General features: G+C 33.2%; 1 protein-coding gene across 1 annotated transcript in view; it reads left to right on the top strand.

The window, feature by feature from the left end:
- Positions 1-20563, top strand: part of CDH12 (cadherin 12) — a 992169-nt gene that overhangs the window by 915722 nt on the left and 55884 nt on the right. The window contains exon 7 of the mRNA XM_064596829.1: positions 15260-15447. Coding sequence (XP_064452899.1) covers positions 15260-15447 — 188 coding nt within the window. The remainder of the gene's footprint in view (positions 1-15259; positions 15448-20563) is intronic.

Genomic DNA, 20563 nt, shown 5'->3' on the forward strand with positions numbered 1-20563 from the left:
GTGTGCTCAGTTCCTGTTGAGATACGAAGATCATCTCTTGATCTTACCTAGTGAAAAGAGAATCTGGATAAAGCAATAGGCTTATCTGGGATTATTCAAGGTTGAATATGTAGGTGTGAGGGTAACTAAATGAGAACCACGAGGAAAGAATGTGGGAGATAAGCTCACTGGGACTTCTGGAACATTTCCACGCTGTGTCAGCAACTTTATCATTCTCTTATTCCCTATTGACCACGACACTCTGATTTCTTTATTTTCCACATTTTACTGTTAAGAAAACTGAGGCTTAGAGAGGTTAAATAACTTGCTTGAAATCAGCAAACTGAAGTAACGATTTTTTTGTGTGTGTGTGTGCCCAAGTTCAATTCCTTCTAGTTTAACATAATATTAAAATGAAAACTTACTCTTTTTCTTTTACCTGCCACTCTAAAACCATACTTTTTTGAACACCTGCAAAGTCACATAACATATGTTGAATTGTCAGCATTCATAAACAGAGAAACGAGAGGGCAAAAGAAATATACCGAGCAGCTCACCATGATCAAATTATTTTCTACTTGTATTACATGCATTTTTGAACTATAGTCTGAAAGTATAACAGGTGAGAGAGTTTTTTGAATCATGAGAAAGGAGAGGATTTTCACATTTTTGCATGAATAAGAAATTAATCCCCTTGCAATTTCATATGCTATTGTGTCAAGCCCTTTTTACTGTATTGTCATTTTGAATTGCATCCTTCAGAGGAAAAGACAGAATATATTTATAAACAGAAAAGCCATTTCTTTAGAAGTCAATGCACTTTTTGCAAGAATATTTCTCACGTGAAGCAGTTAAACTGCAAACGTGACATAACATTACAAACTGAAATGATGGTCTTTTCAATGTAAAGGTAAAATATATATACATATTCTATACATAAATAACTTATAAGAGAATCTGCACAACTAACTGTATTTGCTCATGCCTATTAAGCGATTATTCTGAAAAGAAAACAAAACAAAAACAGAAAACTTCCTTCAGATGAATTTCATGAGCTCCAATTTCTCATTGCTTAAAAATGCACAAGGTAATTTCTTAAAATTTACTAATCATAATTCATTTTGGCTTTGTGTGTGTACATATGCATATGTGACACTGTTAAGTACCCATTTCCATCCATTGCCTTCTCTAAATACTTTAAGAGACTAAAAAAGAAAATTGAATGGCACTTGCATTCGTATCATGCATGTGTAAGCAGTTTACTGTTTTATTGTTGCAAAATAGATGGTTCCTGAGACATCAGAACTTCCTGCCAGTATGATGATGGTGACAATGATATTGACTAGTAAGTTACTATGTGTCATGTATTATGCCAAGTGATTTGCATATATATTCCCCTCTTACTTTAATGACTGTATACTATTTTCTCAATTTTAGAAATAAAGTAGCAAGGCATATTATTAAGAAAAGTTAATGATAGAAGTAAAGTTTTTAAAAGTTAAAAACTTGTCCAAGATCATGTGGCCACTGGGTGAGAGAACCAAGCCTAATCTTACGTAGTGACTTCAGGTCTCTCTTTGTCCCTATCCCTGCAAAGGCAATTTGCTTTTGATGCCTGTGTTTAGCCTAAACTGTCCTAGAGATAACCCATAAAACTGTCCACAAACAAATAGAGAAATTGAAATAATATCCACCACGTTAGAAGAGCTGTACCTGTAGTCCTATAAAGACAAAATATTTTCTTTGCAAAATCTTTTCCATATACTTCTAAAACTACCATCTACCATAATCAAGGTTATCTGCAGAGGATCTCCATCTGTTAAAATAATCTACAGAAAAATGCTGATGGTTTCCATTACTTGAATTTTAAATGACAAAACCATCTAACAAGCTGACCTAAATAATGCATTATGAGATCAAATCAATTAAGTGATGCGGTTAATTCACATTAGGCAAAATATCCATGCTTCTCCCACTTGGTCTCTATCTTCTGTATAATAATTTTGTAATGAATACAAGAACAACTTAAATGAAAGAAAGCACTCCTTGTACAACATCGGATGAAAAGAAATACTTCATTTATAGGACATGTAAAGAAGGTTTTTTTTTTTTTTTCCTTTTACAATATAAGAGAGTAAGAGAACTTTAGTTTTACTTAGGTTTATGTTAACTTCAGGACAATAACAACTTTTCCTGGGGTAAAATCTAATATTTACGAGTGTCTTATTCATTAAATTAACAAACTATATAATATGGATACAACTGTATGTCCTATATGGTAATTATTGTGCAAATAATACATTATTTGCACAATAAAAATAAAATTAAAGCATTAAATACATCAGCCAGAATGTCTACTGCATAGTGAACAATGTTTGATCTTGTTTACACAAACTACCAAAGACTACATGCATAAAATATATGTATATGCATTTATATATTTTTTTGTATTATACAGTCATGATATAGAAAGACTACAGAATGTCCAGGTTAATTATTGAATCATCAAATAAATAAATGCTTGTAACTATATATATATATTTAGTGTAAAATATTGATGTGTTTAATTAAAATGTATTATTTTATATATATAGTCTCAGAATCCTTAAATAACATCATGGAGAAATATGTCCTGACCTTTGAGTGCAAAAAAGGCCAATATGTGTCTGAACGTGGAAACACGGTCAGGATCACTTCAGTCTTTTTCACAACTTCTGTCTGTTACTGTCAGGATGTGAATTGTATAGAACTCTCATATCCCACCTTCCTTGGAGACTCTCACTACTGGCCTACTTCCTACCCACAGGTCAAGTGCAAATAACTGGTAACACCCCAGCATGTTCCTAAATCATGTCTCTGAGGGTGCAACAAAGACCAAATTTCTGCTTTTAGCACTATCTTCAATCTGTTATCTTAAGGGCCGGGATGGAAAAGAGAAAATGCTGACAAGTACTCTGAAAAAAATACTAGAAGAAGCATGACTGGAATAATGGGTCTTGAGTGAAATCCACCACTTTGCTGAGGATAACTTCTTCAGCCTCACTGAAATATTTGAGATTGGGAGGGTGGTGTGTGTTAGTTTGGTCCTCAAGGTTAACACCATAATAATATATTACTTAGTACAGAAGTTTTGACTGTAAATATAAGTTTAGGCTTAATTGAAAACAGGTGAAGGTTTGTGTGTGTGTGTGTGTGTGTGTGTGTGTTAAGATTTTATCTTATTTTGGCATCATGTAATCAACAATTCAAGTGTGAGACTTTACCTATGGTGTAATAAAACTCATAGGTTCCTAAACAGACAAGTAAGGTAATGAGAAAGTTTTCCCACCTCCACCTCTCAGCCTTTCTGCAAAAAATTAGAGGAAAAAAAACTTATTTTGTGACAATTTCCTGTCAGTCAGAGCAAGTAAGTAGATGCCAGCAACATAATTTATCAGATTTAAATAATAATAAACCTCTAGGTCTCTGGCTGCAATGCACACATACCTCTTACTCATTCAATCTTCAATTCACATGTCCTCAGTTTGCTTTTCTGCATTTTCCTGCTAGGACTGCATTATCAGGCTCCAAGATTTTTTTCCAGGTGGTACAATTGCACTACTCTTTACAGAATATGGTAATGATTTTAGTGAGGACAACAGCTAATACTTATTGCACATGTACCATATAAAGGCCCCATTAAAACTGCAGGTTAACTTCTTTAATCCTTATAAATAGGTGTTGTTTATTTATACACATTTAGAAGAGGAAAGTGAAAGAAAAAGAGATAGTAAACGCTGAGCCAGGTATTTTGTAGATACATGTGTGATAGAGCAGAAAATAATTGGGGAACATATTAGAGCTGTGATTTTTAAATATGCACATTTATGAAAATATAGCTTATTGCTTCCTACACCAGAACCGTTAGGTAAGAGTGGGAGCCGTGAACGTGAACATGGGACATTCAATCTACTTCTCCGCTAATCAAACTGAAAAGACATTCTCTCCAAGATTGTGAGTGTTTTTAATGTTTTTTGTAGAACAGAGAGATCCTAGGCTTTGGAAAAAGGACTGATGGAAAGCTCAGCTTTACCATTAACTCACTGGGGCCTGAATAAGCTAAATAAACTCTCTCTGTCTCATGTTTTTACAACATCAAATTAAGATAATAAATAGGGGGACCGCATATCCTGGTTTGCTTGAGACAGTTGCAGTTTTCACTTGTGGTCCCAAATTAATTACAAATAGTGATTCCTTTTACTCTCAAAAGAGGCTCTGTTTGGCTAGTAAATTAAATAGACATCTTAATAATAACATACAGCACTTCTGGGAGGATTAAGTAAAATAATACAATTGAAGTATCCAACAGTAATTTTCTTTCTTCTCTCTTCCTTCCCACCTTTTCTTTCCTCCCTCTTTTCGGCCTTATCCCCATTTCTCCTTTGTATCTATCTCTACAACTAGAGAATATCATAGGCCCTTTTTATATCATTTCTTTGTGTCTTTTGCTTCCCCTTTATCAGAATTTCCAATTAATGTATGGTCAAACATGGATTGAAGAAAGAAGTAGCTCAAGAAATAGCTCATGTCTACATTTGTAGTTGAATTTACCACCAGAAAAAAAAAAAATCTTAGGACTGATTGTATACTCTTTATACACACAAAAAAAATCAATTTCAAAATTTCTAACTCCATAGAAATATTTAGGAAGTGACTATAAAATAATACTATCACCAAAATAGTATTATCTTTACCCATGGACATTTGCAATGACTATTTTGATTTAAATACAATATTCTAATTTCATTTTACTTTAGCCTGGAAAAAACACAGTTGCAGGATTGAACTAATCTATGAAGTCTCTAGTTGCTTAATACTTAACAAATTATTACAACTCTCTTTTATGGACAAGTAAAAAAGAAATTCTTTTTCATGTGAAGTCTTAGTCTTATGCTATTAAAATATTCAGAGGACCGTTGGCTGCCTTTATAGGATAGGTTGATTCTTATCTAGCCTGATATACACTGACTTGTTCCTAAATGATTTTACAGTAAAGGTATTCATGATATAAGTGCATTATAATGATAATGCTATCTTTTTTTTTTTTTTATGATAATGCTATCTTAAAACTCTTTACCCAAATAAAGTATATATGCTCTGATTATTAATATCATTTCCCCAGTTTTTTTAAAAAGCTTAACTTTGTTATTTTTACAGTCTATGAAAATCACATTAATAGCCAAAATAAAATTCTTGCAACTTTTATATAATCATATATATAAATACACACACATATTTACATACACTCTTTCTTGATTCTTAAGAGATAAGAATTGAATAAGATATCTTTACTTTTTTCAGCAAACAATGAACTCTATAAGACAAATATCTCGAGGTATAAATAAAACCACAATGAAACTCGCAAATAGGAACATGATCAGACTAATTATTGGCATGACTAGGATATGGTAAATTAATCTAACTGGAATTACTGGGAAAATATTTATGAATAAAATAACATTTGAGAAGAAATGTAGCATAAGAATTTAACAGATTAGAAGGAGAGGAATTTGAGACTGCACAACCCAGAAATGCAAACCTATGTATGTATGTCTGTGGGTTCTTTTCAGTTGGGGGCAAAGCAGATATCAACATGTTAGAAAAATAACTTTGATAACCTGGTGAAGACTGAAGAAGAGACTAGGTGTGGAGCAAACCCAGGAAAGTTGTTTGGAATAGATAAGTAAAGGCAGAACTGAGAGAGATTTCAGTAGCAGGAATGGAAAAGACTGTGTCCTATTGGAGTCAGAGGATAAATAAGATAAAGAGCATGTGAAGACATGATTTAAGTAGGAAAATGGTTTATCTGATAATATGCTGAAATTGAGTGGAGATGAACAGAAAATGGTTGAAATATAGGGACACCCGAAGTCAGAGTCAGAGAAGCATTTTTTTTAAGTTATTATGTTCGGTTAGCCCACATATAGTACATCATTAGTTTTTGATGATGTAGTGTTCAATGATTCATTAGTTGCATATAACACCCAGGGCTCATACCAACACGTACCCTCTTTAAAACCCATCACCTGGTTGTCCCATCCCCCCATCTCCCTCCAGGAAATAAACTGAGGATTACAGAAGGGGGGGGGTGAGAAACATTTTTTTTTTAAAGATTGATTTATTTATTAGAGAGAGCATGCACACACAGGGAGAGGGAGAGTGAAAGGGAGAGGGAGAAGAAGACCCCTGCTGAACAAGGAGCCCAATGGAGGGCTCTGATCCCAGGACCCTGGGATCATGACCTGAGCCTAGCAGACGCTTAACTGACTGAGCCACCCAGGCACTCCTCAGAGAAACATTTTTAGAAGATGTAAATATAGAAGTAATTAATGAGGTCTGAGGTATGGAAAAAAATAGTAAGTTTCAAGAAGAAATAACTTTAAATTTTGAATATAAGAAATTTCAAGAATGAGAATGAATAATGCTATAAGGAGAAACTGAAATACAATGACCTCAAACCTTTAATAAACAGATTTCTGACCATGGTGATCATTTTTAATCCTCAATGTGAAACATCCTAAATTCAACATCTATTTCACATGGTTTAAATTTCTGTATTTCATATTTGTGTTATTATTGGTCTTAGCATTTATTTAGGCAGGAAATTGAACTTCAGTATTTCTTTATGAGAGTTCAACAGAATATAAGCAATAACCATGGACACAATACATTTTGTACATAAGAAATCTAGTTTATTAACAGATATAAGACACAATAAATTATAGCATTCAATGAATAATGTTTCATTGTTAGTTTTATTGAAGTGTATATGCAAAAAAGGCTATATCTTTTTTTGTCTGTATAAAAAAAAATTTAAAATTTAATGTCTTCCCTCAAGCAGCTCTGTGTATAATGGGGAGAATAAGTTAATGTAGTAAGAGTGGAGAGCAAATGTGTACCAAAATATTTAGATGGTACAAAAACATAATGTGTTATTTAAAGGATTATATGCATAGAATTGTGAAGAAAAAATGGAAGTGCAAAGACAATAATATTTTTCATCAAAAATGGCTTTAAGCTGCCCTTGAGAGAATGAGGAATAGAATTTATACACAGGAAAAAAAAAATTATACACAGAAAGAAGAGGAGTAGCAGACCAGTGAGACAATTTAGGCATAAGCAGCAAAATAAGTACAGCAATGACAGAAAATTTAAACAGTTGTCTACATGTATGATGTATGAATATATGAAGAATATTCAGAAATCATATTTGCAGGTCAGTGAATTGGATGCTATTGAAAGAATTTGTTTTGGCTAAAAGAAATCAAAATGTTAGATAGGAAGAAACTATTATCAAATTTCACATTTCCAGACTACCTTCATAACCTTTCCAAAAAAACTCTGTGAGAAATCAAACATTTGGGTAAATAAATATTCCCAAGAGAATTTAAATTCCAGACATTTTTCAGGAGCTTAGTTTATAAGGTGTCAAGTTTATTTATAATTTCTAATAAAAATTCCAGTGTTGCATATTTTTGTGAAACTAGTGGCCAGTATCACTGAGAATTATCTGCATAACCATATTTTGTTAGATGGATCAGAAATTACACGGACAAAGACAAAAGAAAGGTTTACATATTTAATGGAGGTTTTAAGGGAATATTAAATGTACTCCATAAAATGAATGAACAATGGAATGTTACTGATGGACTTGAAATGTTGTGAACGCTTGCCAAGATCTCCATCATGCTTACTATTATGTAATGCAGGTAGTGGTTATATAGATCACATACATTAAAAATACATATTTTTTGAGGATCAGAAACACTTCTGATTCTGGCAATCATTGAGTAATACAAGTGGATTATGTTTCATAGTTCATTTGGAATTAGTTTTTTTGGGATTTCCAATGCAATTTCTTGGAAAAAATCATGTTATAAAGAGCAATTAGTTTTGCAGGGAAATACAGATATGTGTTTATAGGATCTATAAATTAGCAGAACTATAGTATTAAAGATAATAATTTGTACTTGAAAAATTTTATACTTGAAAGCTGGGAGCTATGTAATAAGGAAGGTATTATTGGAAATACAGAAAGAGATGTAATAAATGCCCCTTCCTTTCTTAGGTGCAGAAGCAGAATTTTAATTTTAGAGCCACACTGCTCTTTTCTCTATGTCTTCAGTGATTTTACTCTCTAAGCATGGAAAAAGCAAACTTTCCCCAAGTCTATCTAACCCCAATTGACCCTTAATTGGGATTTGCATTTATCAATGTAGCTGAAATTGAGAATAATTTGAATTATTTGCATTTTAAAAGAGCTTATTTGTTGGGGGACCTGGGTGGCTCAGTCAGTAAGTATCTGCCTTCAGCTCAGGTCATGATCCCAGGGTCCTGGGATGGAGCTAGCCCTGCATCTGGGCCCTGGGATCCAGCCCTTCATGCAGCTCCCTGCTTGGTGGGGAGTCTGCTTCTTCCTCTCTCTTTACCGCTCCCCCATCCCTGCTTGTTCTCTCTCTCAAATAAATAAATAAAATCTTTTTTTTTAAAGCTTATTTGTTAACCTGATATTGTCTCCATTTGAATGACATTCAGGCAGTGAAACCAGGTGGAGTGAAATGGGCAGACCAAATAAAGGACTTTAGATCAGAGGTGCACTTGATTGGTTAATATGATTATTGAAATGACAAAATGTGTTTCAGTTGGATGAGGAAAAAAAAAGCAACAGAAAAATGATAATGAGTTACTGGATGTAGAGAGTTCAATATAATGATATTAACTAACATTAAAGTTATTTATATTTGATATTAAAGTTGATATTTACTGTCTCTCTATATAAATATATATTTATGTTACATAAAATCAGTCATAGTGGCGGTAATTGAACAGACAAAATAGGAAGGTAGACGATTATGATAATTTTTGGCTTTGTCATATAATTTCTACTATTTGGAAAGTTTTCTACCAGCTGACCTCACAGATGCAACATCATCTAGTTGACTCAACTCAGATTCTCAGTTTAAATGTCATTAAAAGTGCATAGAATTGTGTGACTTTCCTGATGTGACTTAGCAATTCTACTTCATTTGTGGGATTGTTTAATTAATAATCCCTCCCTCACTAGGTAATAAATGCCATCAGAATAAATATAGTTTGTTTTGTATTTTGTTTTTGTTTTTTCTTTATCATTCCATGGAGGAAGCTACTAAAAATGGCAGTTGAATCACATATTAATAATCTGAGTTACTGGAAGGCTTAACAACTAATCTACTCACCAAAGGAAATTTAAAAAGGACAATTCAATATCAAGCTCTGAATTTTTGTGTTGTGTAAGACTGCTCAGAACTAGAAAGTTTGGAGGAATGAATTTCTCATATCTCTGAGAAAAGAAATATTGTTATTATTATATAGAATTTATAAAATTTTATAAAATTTACAAATCCATCAATGTATTGGAAGTTATGTATATGGCATTTCATTTTCATGGATGTGGTTAAGTAAAGTCTAGACCAGGGAATTATAACCTTTGTAAAAAGATACATTAATTTGACCAATACAGTAAAGCTCTTGCTTCCAAATACTGGACACTTCTAGAAATTTGTTCATCCTAGACCCATCCTAAGAATGAACAGGACTGGATGTCTCTGTCATTACTGAGAGATTCCATTCACTGTATGCTTAGTACGCTTGGCTAAAATCTAGTTTGAATCCAACTCTGTTATCAGGATGGTTTTTCCTTGTGGACTATATTTCTGTTACTTTAATTTGGACATACTGAAAATACTCACAGCTTCAGGCTTTTGGGGAAATAGAGGGCATTTAAAACATTCTTCAGACACGAAGATATTTTTCTTCTTAAATCCTTCAATTTTCAAGATATGGGAAAAATGTTTCAGCTAAAATGAAAATGGCTTTTCAGAACTTCTTTTAACACCTCCCTTTCTTTTATCCCCATACCTCTGTAGGCAGTTTCCTGTTACTTACTGCCAATCCTACAGGAAAATAGTATAATACAGATATGGAGATTATCTATAGAATTACTATTTGAAGAGTAACTAGTATAATAGATACTACTTAGGAGTTTCATGAATTATTATAAGTGACATCATCATCATCATCATCATCATTCTAATTTTACAGATTAGAAAAAAAGCTTCAATATTTTGCCCCAGGTCACAGAGCTAATAAGAGGCTATAACCGGTTAATAATTTCTATAAAGCTCCTTTTTACTCATACAGAAATGTTGTTTGCTCCCATTTCCTTTTTTATTTTCTTTAGATAAGGTGAAGTCATTTTGTGTGCTATTTTTATATTTGCTTAAGAAATTAAAACAATAAAGAATTGGTAAAGCAATATTTTATTTTTATGTGATTAGATGGTAAATCAAACACACACACGTGGGATCACTATTTGAACAATTAAATGAGTTGAATCACTGAATCAAAAGTTTAATGGTAATATATATTTTCTAAAGTTTAAACATAAATGTAATACTTCAAGCAATTATCTATTTATGTGGTCTCAGGTAATATGTATTTATGTTCCTAAAAATGTTTAACATTCTTAATCAATTGGAAATAATTTCCACTTAAACCTTCCAATATTTTTGTTTTTCTACTATTTTAAAATATACATTCATTACCTCCAAATTTATTACTTTTCATATATAGTACAGTGAGTTCTCTGTGAAGTTGAGCATTGACTTCTTATATATTGTTTTGAGTAACTTCAGTTATTATAATAAACATAAAATAAAATTGTATTTAAAAAGAAATGTAATGGATTATTCCATTTTCTTTATACTTGCTATTCTTATTACTGAATGTTGTTACAGTATTATATATTTCATTCACTCAATATATTTTTGGGGTCTTTAACTTTTATTTCAGAGGAGATGATAATATGTTAATTCATGTTTTGTTAAGTAAATATATCTCTTTTGGTATTTCCATCAGTACTTGGAAATTTTTCAAAGGAAAAGGGGAAGGAAAGCATATTGTATATCCTTTTTCCTTAGGTATCAGTGAATGCCCCCCAGCCACACATACAAACCCAGTGTGAGTCCTAATAACCGAAGTATAATCAAAGTATATTTTTTTTAAACAACATACTTCCTGAAAGGAGACCCATTTAGCCAATAACTGAGTAATAGATACTGTTACCTTTGGGATTAATAGGGAGCATTATCTGTAAGAAGTTTTAGAATTTGATCTCTGTAATTCCATCTGAGTTCACTGCATGCAATTTTCTCCTTTTCCATGGGAAAGTTTTTTCTTTTTTCTTTTAAACACAGCATGTATATTTGATGAGTATGTAAGTAAATATTCTTATCGACTCTGAGCAATTTCTTGCCACCTGTTTTATTTCTTAATCTGTGTTGTACAGGTAAGTGCCATTAAGATGTTTCATATGTGTCAAAAATAGGACACATAGAAGATGATGGCGCTGCAATTACCTAGTACATCAAAAGCAATTCAACTTTGGCAAGCTGATGATTACTTCCACTTTGAATTAATCTGAATGACCCCAGCTTTATTGCGTCGAGTTTGTAGAAATAATAAAATGTCAAGTCACTAGGAAATAAACCGACAGAACTTAAAAAAAAATGACATGACTAATGCATAGTTCCTCTGACTTGTTCCATATTCTGTAGACCTTATTACTAACTACAATATTTTATTTAGAAATCTTGTCTTAATCAATGTGTCTTTCACCTTACTAAAATATGTCTGCAATATAAAGAACAGAAAATTCAGTGCTCTGTATATTTGTGTTTTATGTACACTAAAATCTCAATACACAAAGAAGATGTAAGTGGTGAATCACTGTTTCACTTCTACTATATCCTAATTTTGGTGGGGCATGTTAGTGAATGTTATTGAGTTAGTCTTTTTTGAAGAGTGCTACTATTTCAATTAATCGAAAGTTTTCCAATACCATTAGATAATTACAAAATTCATAGGCTTACTGTATGCGGACCACTTTTTTAAGAAACTGTTATTTAACGTATATTGACATAGTACTACAAGGAATAGCTATCTTCACATTTATTGTTACTGTCTTCATAAAACGTTCTTTTATAAAACACAAAACTCATATCTCAGCATATCATCCTGAAAAGGGGAGCTCTCATTTATAGTCTGCATTATCTGATGTCCTTCAGATTACCTTTCAGATTTAAAAATTCTTCTCACATTGGAGGGTCTCAATTCTGGCTAAGCTTTTTACTTACACTAACCATAATCTCTTGGTGATGATGCCAGACTAGATTATCCCCCTTGATTTTTAATTCTTTTAATTTGGCTTTTAATTGCTCAAATGAAAAGCTAACTTATAAAGTGAGTATGTAATCTGAATCTGCTCCTATTGAATGGATCTGAGAGAGTAAGCAGAAATATCACAAGCCCTTTCAGTTGGATGTCCATAATGTCCTACAGATTCCATCCAACCCTCCCCCAGCTCAGTGCCCACCATTGCCACCACCTTGCACTGCTGGCCATGTCGGAAATTTGAAATCCACTGCACATGGCAGCTGCCTATTCCTCTCAAATCTCTGTCTGCCAGCTCTGTTTTCAATAATTTTTTCATCTAAAGTTTCCTAATTCAATATCTTGTTAGAGGAAGATGTACAGTACATTATTCAACATAGACCTCCATTACTCTATTTTATCAGGAAAAACAATTCAAGGCCTTTCTTAACACATATTGATTGATGTACCATGACATTGGAATATGACTAATTCTAGTATCGATTCAAAGCTTTTGGTGTTTCTTCACATTCTTTATCACAATCACAGGACAAGAGGCAAAGGATGTGGACATGTTTTTGATGAATGATGCTTCCACTTAATAGGCATTAAGAAAGGAAGAAAAAAAGGAAATTAAAAAAAAAAAACACATCTATGAGAAGTTTAGTACAACCTTAAATAACTGTTGCATAATTTCTTGTCATGTTAAACAAGAATTCAGGCATCGTTGGGGCGCCCAGGTGGCTCAGTCAGTTAGACGACTGCCTTTCACTCAGGTTATGATCCCGGGGTCCTGGGATCCAGCAGGCATGGCTCCCTGCTCAGTGAGGAGCCTGCTTCGCACTCTCCCCCTGCTACTCTTCTTCCTTGTGCTATTTCCCACTCTCTGTCAAATAAATAAAATCTTAAAAAAAAAAAAAAAGAATTCAGGCATCATCATTTTTGCTAGTATTCACAAGTGCTTCAGTCAGATCAGGGTTTAATATGGCTACTGTGAAATACTTACACTCTGTAGATAAAGTAAGCTGCAAAAGTCACTTTAGGTTCTGTTTATGTAGTTATGTCTATTTGAACTCAAATCCCCCTTGGATATCTGTCTTTACCTTTCTTGTAGACAATGTGTACACATTGCAACCTATGATTTTAGTCTTCCTCTTTGCTCTGGTTGCCTCAAGTCCAAACTCTACTGTAAATCCTGCAAACTTTGAGCATCTCTCGATGACAGCCACTGTGTGAAGTGTTTAGGGAATAACATCTAATGAAACATAATCCTAACCTATGAAAAGTTGCTAACTTGATCAGTTAATATGTTTTCCTTAACCAAAATTCTTTTGTAATGTGTACGTAACATTCCATTATTACCACTTGGATCATTATTATTATTATTTGCCTGTGTTCTGATTTGTTTATTTATTTAAATTTTCAATTTGTTCTTTTAGAAAGATTTGACATATTCCCTTTTGAAAGCAGGTATACTGTTAAGTAATTATCAAATTATTTGAACAACTATTTTTGGATTACAGCAAAAATGTACTTTCTCTTTTACATAGAATCAAACAAATTTAAGTAAATATTTAGCTCTTTTGAGATTAAATATATGTTTCAATGAGGTAATGTCCAGTGAATGTAAATAAGGCTTATTTTGACATTATAGGAACAAGTGGCGGATATCTTTTTTATTGGGGGGACATGAGCAATATATGACAAGGTTTAACTGCTACCAGGTCTAATGAAATTACCACATTTTGAAACCGTGAAAGAGCTACAAGACTTATAAAATAATTGGGAATAAAAAGGAAAGTATTTGGCAAGATCTCCACAAGGCGTGATTGATTATTTTTTCCTCCTATTTCTTGAAGGCAATAGCTGAAATATTGAAATGTAGTTTGATGAATGAACTTTACCATTCAAGAAACATATTAAAGGCCTTCCTAATTTAATTTCTCTAAATGTAGCTACAAATTCTAAACAAATTAATTACCCTGGTTGCTTTAACCATGGTAAAGTACAATCCAAAATACATTAATAGAAATTAAAACTGGAAAGCAGATATCAAAATTTAAACTATATTTTTTAGTTTAGTTTTGCCTTCACATTTTTACTTCTGCCCATAGTCTTCCTTTCCTTATTTTGATTTTTAAGCGATATTACAAATTTTCCTGATTCTGGTATATTTTATATAGATTGGAATTCTTCTGGGTTTTTCTGACTCAGTATCAAATTCATGGTAATATATGTGCTCCACCTGGTGGTGAAAAATAAAGAAAAATAACTTTTTTTTTTGAAAAAGCAAAGCTAAATAGAACTTTATATCCTGATTTTAGATGTGTGTGAAAATACCTTGTAGGATACCCAGTAAAAATCTACTCAACACTAAACATAAGTCGAATATTAGTCAATAGTATAATATACTTAAATTCATTATGGATTAAAATTTTGGTTAACCAAACACACAATCATTTTATGAGACTGACACACTACCTACTGCGCTAACGAGGCACCTCACACAATCATTTTACAGGCTGTTTTTAGCTTAATGATTTACACTTACTGGGTAAATACTGTCTATAAATGTATGGAATATATATATAAGAAAAATATATAACATCTATATGTATATTAAAAATATAACCTTAACTTTCTATAAATATCTAATTATCAATCATCTATCTTCATTTTATCTCTGTCTTGTATCCTGGATTCTAGTCTATTGGTACCAATTAATTACATGGATTTTCCTGCCCTTCCATTCGATAGTAGGTACAATTTGAGGCTGTTATGATGTAAAATACTTCCTCACAGTAATATAAATTTCACACACTTTACTATTTACGATTCCCAATTAAAATTCTAGAGCAGGACCTATTGAAGAGAAAAGTGAAGTTATTTTTCCTAATCATATTCTTAACTTGATAGCAAACTCCCTTTTGATTTTGCACTATTATGTTCTAAATTTGATCTACTTTCTACATAGTATGTTTTTCTATCCTAGTAATCTTTCTATACTCTTTACTAACTCCACTGTCAATATGAATTATACATTCCTTGTCAGGTATCTTCCATCTGAAAGTTCCTGAGTCTTCTCCTATTGGCTCAGCCATTGGAAGAATAAGAGCTGTGGATCCTGATTTTGGACAAAACGCAGAAATTGAATACAATATTGTTCCAGGAGATGGAGGAAATTTGTTTGACATCATCACAGATGAGGATACACAAGAAGGAGTCATCAAATTGAAAAAGGTACACAGACAAGTTTTTGGACAGTTGACTACCCGCTATTAATTAAAGAACAAAATGACAAAAAGTTGAAAATGACAGAAATTTTAATTTTCTTCAGTTAGCAGTATTTTAAATTAAAAAAAAAAAGCCCAGGTAACCCAAGTATTCACTTCTTCAGGCACTTGTATTCTGCAATTCAACAGATATATATATTTTTTGTTGAAACAGGTCTATTAATTTGATTAAATTATTAAAAAATTATTTCCAGAATTTAACTGTAATTTAATTTTTTATTGTTACAAACTTAAACAAAAAGATTAACTTAAAAATAAGATCTAGAAGTAAGGGGCGCCTGGGTGGCTCAGTCTTTAAGCATCTTTCAGCTCAGGTCAGGATCCCAGGGTCCTGGGATTGAGCCCCCCATTGGGCTCTCTGCTCTGCAGGAAGCCTGCTTCTCCCTCTCCCACTCCCTCTGCTTGTGTTCAGTCTCTCACTGTGTCTCTCTCTGTCAAATAAATAAATAAAATCTTAAAAAAAAAATCTAGAAGTAAACTCTAACCCCACCAGAGTTGGTCTTGCCCCTCTCATGACTTCTCTGAGAATATAAATATCTAATTCACATATTGTTGGTGAGAGTTTATATCATAGTGGAAGAATCCCTATGTCAGTAACCTGTATTACTGAGGAATGGAAGAAATGAACAAGGGTAATACTGGGCTTGAAGGGGTTTTAATGAGATAAGTGAAAAGAAATATTCATGAGAGAGAGAGAGGGAAGGAGGAGGGGAGAGGCTGAAGAGGGAGGAGGGAAGGATAAAGAAGAGAGAGGGAAAGAGATGGAGAGTGAAAGAGAGGGAGGGAGGGAGGGAGGGAGGGAAAGGCTGACTGTGATGGGAAGCCATTTAGTAATATTAAATAGACTGCTACAGAAGAGAATTGCAGAAGGGGAGAGCATAATTCAAAATATTAGCGAGAGTGTAGTCTGTCTTCCGTTGGGTTGGCATGAAGAAGGGGTATGCAAATGTGAGCAACAGAAAAATCAAAATTATGATTGGGGTGTGTAGATTGTTTCCATAACAGTGAAGCAAATTATAGGAATTTTCAGTAATGGAGTGCAGGCAAACTAGTGAAACTCAATTTAGTACTGCTTTCCCCACTCCTGCAAAGTATGTTCTATTTCCCCCAAACCACAGTATATCTTATACATTTAATAATTGTGATTATTTTAGCCTACAAGAACTATCTTTGCAGTCATTCCCATTAATTAGGCTGCTGTTTCCATATTTGCTCAGGAACTCTGAATTTTAACAGAAATAGTACATATGACAATAAAAATAATTCTGAAAAGAAATACAATTTCCATATAGATTATTTATCACTTTTTATTTTCACTATTGCACATAAATTGTACCTTTTCTAGAAATTACTTTAACCACATGATCTCATTCAGCAAAATTATGCATTTGTGTTGAATTTTCAAAGTACAGTTTAAAAATTATGTGTCAAATTCTGAACTTTAGTTCTTTACTGTTTGTTCTTGTTTTGCCTGTTTTTCTCTTTTCTATTCAGTAACATGTCAGTAAGAGTCTTATTACTTATTTTTTCAGAAAAAATAACTACATTTAAATGACTTACAAATATTAATTTAAATGGAACAGATATGTATTCTCTTATTTTTTTATTTATTTTTTTAAAGATTTTATTTATTTATTTGAGAGAGAGAATGAGATAGAGAGAGCATGAGAGAGGGGAGGGTCAGAGGGAGAAGCAGACTCCCTGCTGAGCAGGGAGCCTGATGCGGGACTCGATCCTGGGACTCCAGGATCATGACCTGAGCCGAAGGCAGTCGCTTAACCAACTGAGCCACCCAGGCGCCCTGTATTCTCTTAATACTGAAAAAATAATAGAAAATATTCTACATCAACAGTTCATAAAATTTAAGTATTAAATTAACTAAGTTCACAAAGTAAAATTGAGGTACAGAAGAGTCAATATTGTATATACTATATTTTTAAGTTTATATATGTATGTATATTTATATTTACACATGTTTTATATTTCTATTTTTATTTACACACATTTACCATCTCTGCCAATGAATGATTGGTGTCTAAGTGTCAATCTGGAAAAATGTGTGGCACGCTTATTTACTTTTAAACACAATTGAAAAGGGAGTGCTGTGCTAACCATAGTCTTTATATTATATCAAAATGGCATAATCTTTGAAAGTAGTTGTTTTTAAAAAAGAAAGTAATGATTTAGTTATATAAATCAACTTTTTGTAATTATTCACTTATACATCTTCACTAAAGTTGTAAGAACAGAACTTTTCCCTTTTTAGCTAATGAAAGATTCATAAAAAGAGTCACGTCATTTATTTTGTTGAATTTATTTTATTTAATTTTTGCAGAATTTTCTCTCTTAACTAGATTAAAATTGAGTTTTGTAAAATTATGACATAACATTATTAAAATTGACTTATATAATATAGAAAAGCAGTCTGAAAAGTTTATCTCTAAGTATACAAAATACATTTTTCTTCCTGCAGTGGATGAATAATTGTCCATTTTGCTGGCATAATAATTTGTCATCTAAATAAAGTTCAGTGTCCATAACTAACATCCACTCCTTCATTCAGCAGGTATTGATGGGGAAGCCACTAAATCCAGGAACGTACTCTGATTCTGGGAATAGAGCAGTAAACAAAAGAGACCCTTTCCCTCTACTCAAGCAGCGTCCACTCAGTTGGGGAAGACAGATGATAAATCCAAAAGCACTGTCCGCAGTGATAAATTCAAGCTTGAGAAATGTAAAGCAGGGTACAGGGATACAAGTAATATGGAGAGTGGTGGCTTCTATAGTGGGGTGGTCACAAAAGTTTGACAGGGTGAAATTTCAGCAGAGACTTGAAGGAAGCAAGAAATGAATCATGTAGTGGTTCTGAGTGATGCATGTCCCACAAAGACCCAGCAGCTACTGCAAGGAGGCCAGTGGGCTGAGTACAGCCAGTGAAAGGGTCCCTAGCCAGAGATAAGGTCAGATGCAGAGAAAGGGTGCATTATGGACAGCCTCGTAAGCCTGGCCAAGAACGTGAATTAGATCATGGTATGGGAAGCCCGGGGTGCCTTTAGATCTAAATTACCTTTATCGTTGTGAAGCTGGGATAATGTGATGTTCTGAGGAGAATAATGACTAGGAAGTGAGGATAGAAATAGACCAGTTAAGGGGCGCCTGGATGGCTCAGTTGGTTAAGCCTCTGCCTTCAGCTCAGGTCATGATCTCGGAGTCCTGGGATCAGCTCCACATTGGGCTCCTTGCTCAGCAGGGAGCCTGCTTCTCCCTTCCCTCTGCCCCTCTTGCCTGCTTGTGCTCTCTCTCTCAGATAAATAAATAAAATCTTAAAAAAAAAAAAAAGAAAGAAATAGACCAGTTAAAAGACTATAGAAATAATCCCAGAAACTGTTGATGGAGATATGGACCATGAAATTTGCAATAATTGAGGTTGTGAGAAATGGTAAGATTCTGGCTAGATTGTAAAGGAACAGCCAACACATATTTTCATAAATATTCTGATCATCTGGCAAATTACCCAAGCATTTGAATAGATGTGTTCTTAGTGTTGTAATTTGTTTTAATCTCTCAGTGAAGAACCAACAGAAGCAATCCCTATCTGTTAACCTCCAGTTCTGTTGGGAAAGAAAATTGCAACTTGCAGAGTACATCTATTAAATCTTAAAAAAAGGGAAATACCCCAGGAGAACACTTCTATAACAAAATTTTAAAATTATCCATCACTTGTACCTATCTACCTACTTATCTACCTACCTACCTATCTGCTGTATATATTATATTTTGTGTGTATACAAATATATATGTGTAGATACATGACTTGATTAAACATGGTGGTATGATTTCATAAAAATAAAATAAATAGAAAAATTCTGCTGCATAAAACCCATGAAAAACTAAAAATTAATTTAAACAATTGCAATACTTTAAGTTTTGTTTTTTCCTCTTGGGGTGGGTGAAGACTGTATTATAAAATTATTTATGCATATATTCCATAAGTTGTCAGGAAAGTTTACCTTGCACTTAGCTTTAGGATTCCCAGAAGAATTGGATGTGTAATAATAAGTAAGTATGCAAACATTAACAGCTGTGTTTCAGTTATAGGATGATCTTTAAATTAGTGTTTTGAAAACTTTCCCTTCAATATCTCAGCATAAAATTGCAAAAAGGACCGTTCAGGTAAATTCAAATTCTTATAGGAATTATGTTGTTAATGCATTCAGAAAGTCCAAAAATACATATTCTACCTTCGATTATGTAGCTGTTTGTTAAATGTCAGTTATTTTCATTGTTTGGCTAATATTAGCATATGATGCTCTTCGTTTTCAGAGTTTTTCTTTTCTTAACTAATTTAATAATCAATTAAAATGCATAAAGTTCTCCAAAGCACATATCCTCATTATTGTTTTATCTCCAAAATCTTTATTTGCCCTCCCTTTATTATTTCCCCTCTCTCTTTCTGAAGAGAGTCAAAGTGGATACAAATGATGGCCAGGTTTATAGGGGCTGAGAAGAATGGGAAAAAAAAGCATTTTTATTAATTATTTTTTCTTTATTTTATTTTATTTATTATTATGTTAATCACCATACATTACATCATTAGTTTTTGATGTAGTATTCCATGATTCATTGTTTGCGTATAACACCCAGTGCTCCATGCAGAACGTGCCCTCCCTAATACCCATCACCAGGCTAACCCATCCCCCCACCCTCCTCCCCTCTAGAACCCTCAGTTTGTTTCTCAGAGTTCATAGTCTCTCATAGTTCATCTCCCCTTTCGATTCCCCCTCCCATTCTTCCCCTTCCGCTATCTTCTTCTTCTTCTTTTTTTTAACATATAATGTATTATTTGTTTCAGAGGTACAGGTCTGTGATTCTAGAGTCTTACACAATTCACAGCACTCACCATAGCACATGCCTCCCCAATGTCTATCACCCAGGCACCCCATCCCTCCCACACCCCAGCACTCCAGCAACCCTCAGTTCGTTTCCTGATATTCAGAATTCCTCATATCAGTGAGGTCATATGATACATGTCTTTCTCTGATTGACTTATTTCGCTCAGCATA

Source organism: Mirounga angustirostris, unplaced genomic scaffold (assembly GCF_029215605.1).
Source record: "Mirounga angustirostris isolate CCGP_5_RB_7025 unplaced genomic scaffold, mMirAng1.0.hap1 SCAF_7, whole genome shotgun sequence".
NCBI classification, from domain to species: domain Eukaryota; kingdom Metazoa; phylum Chordata; class Mammalia; order Carnivora; family Phocidae; genus Mirounga; species Mirounga angustirostris.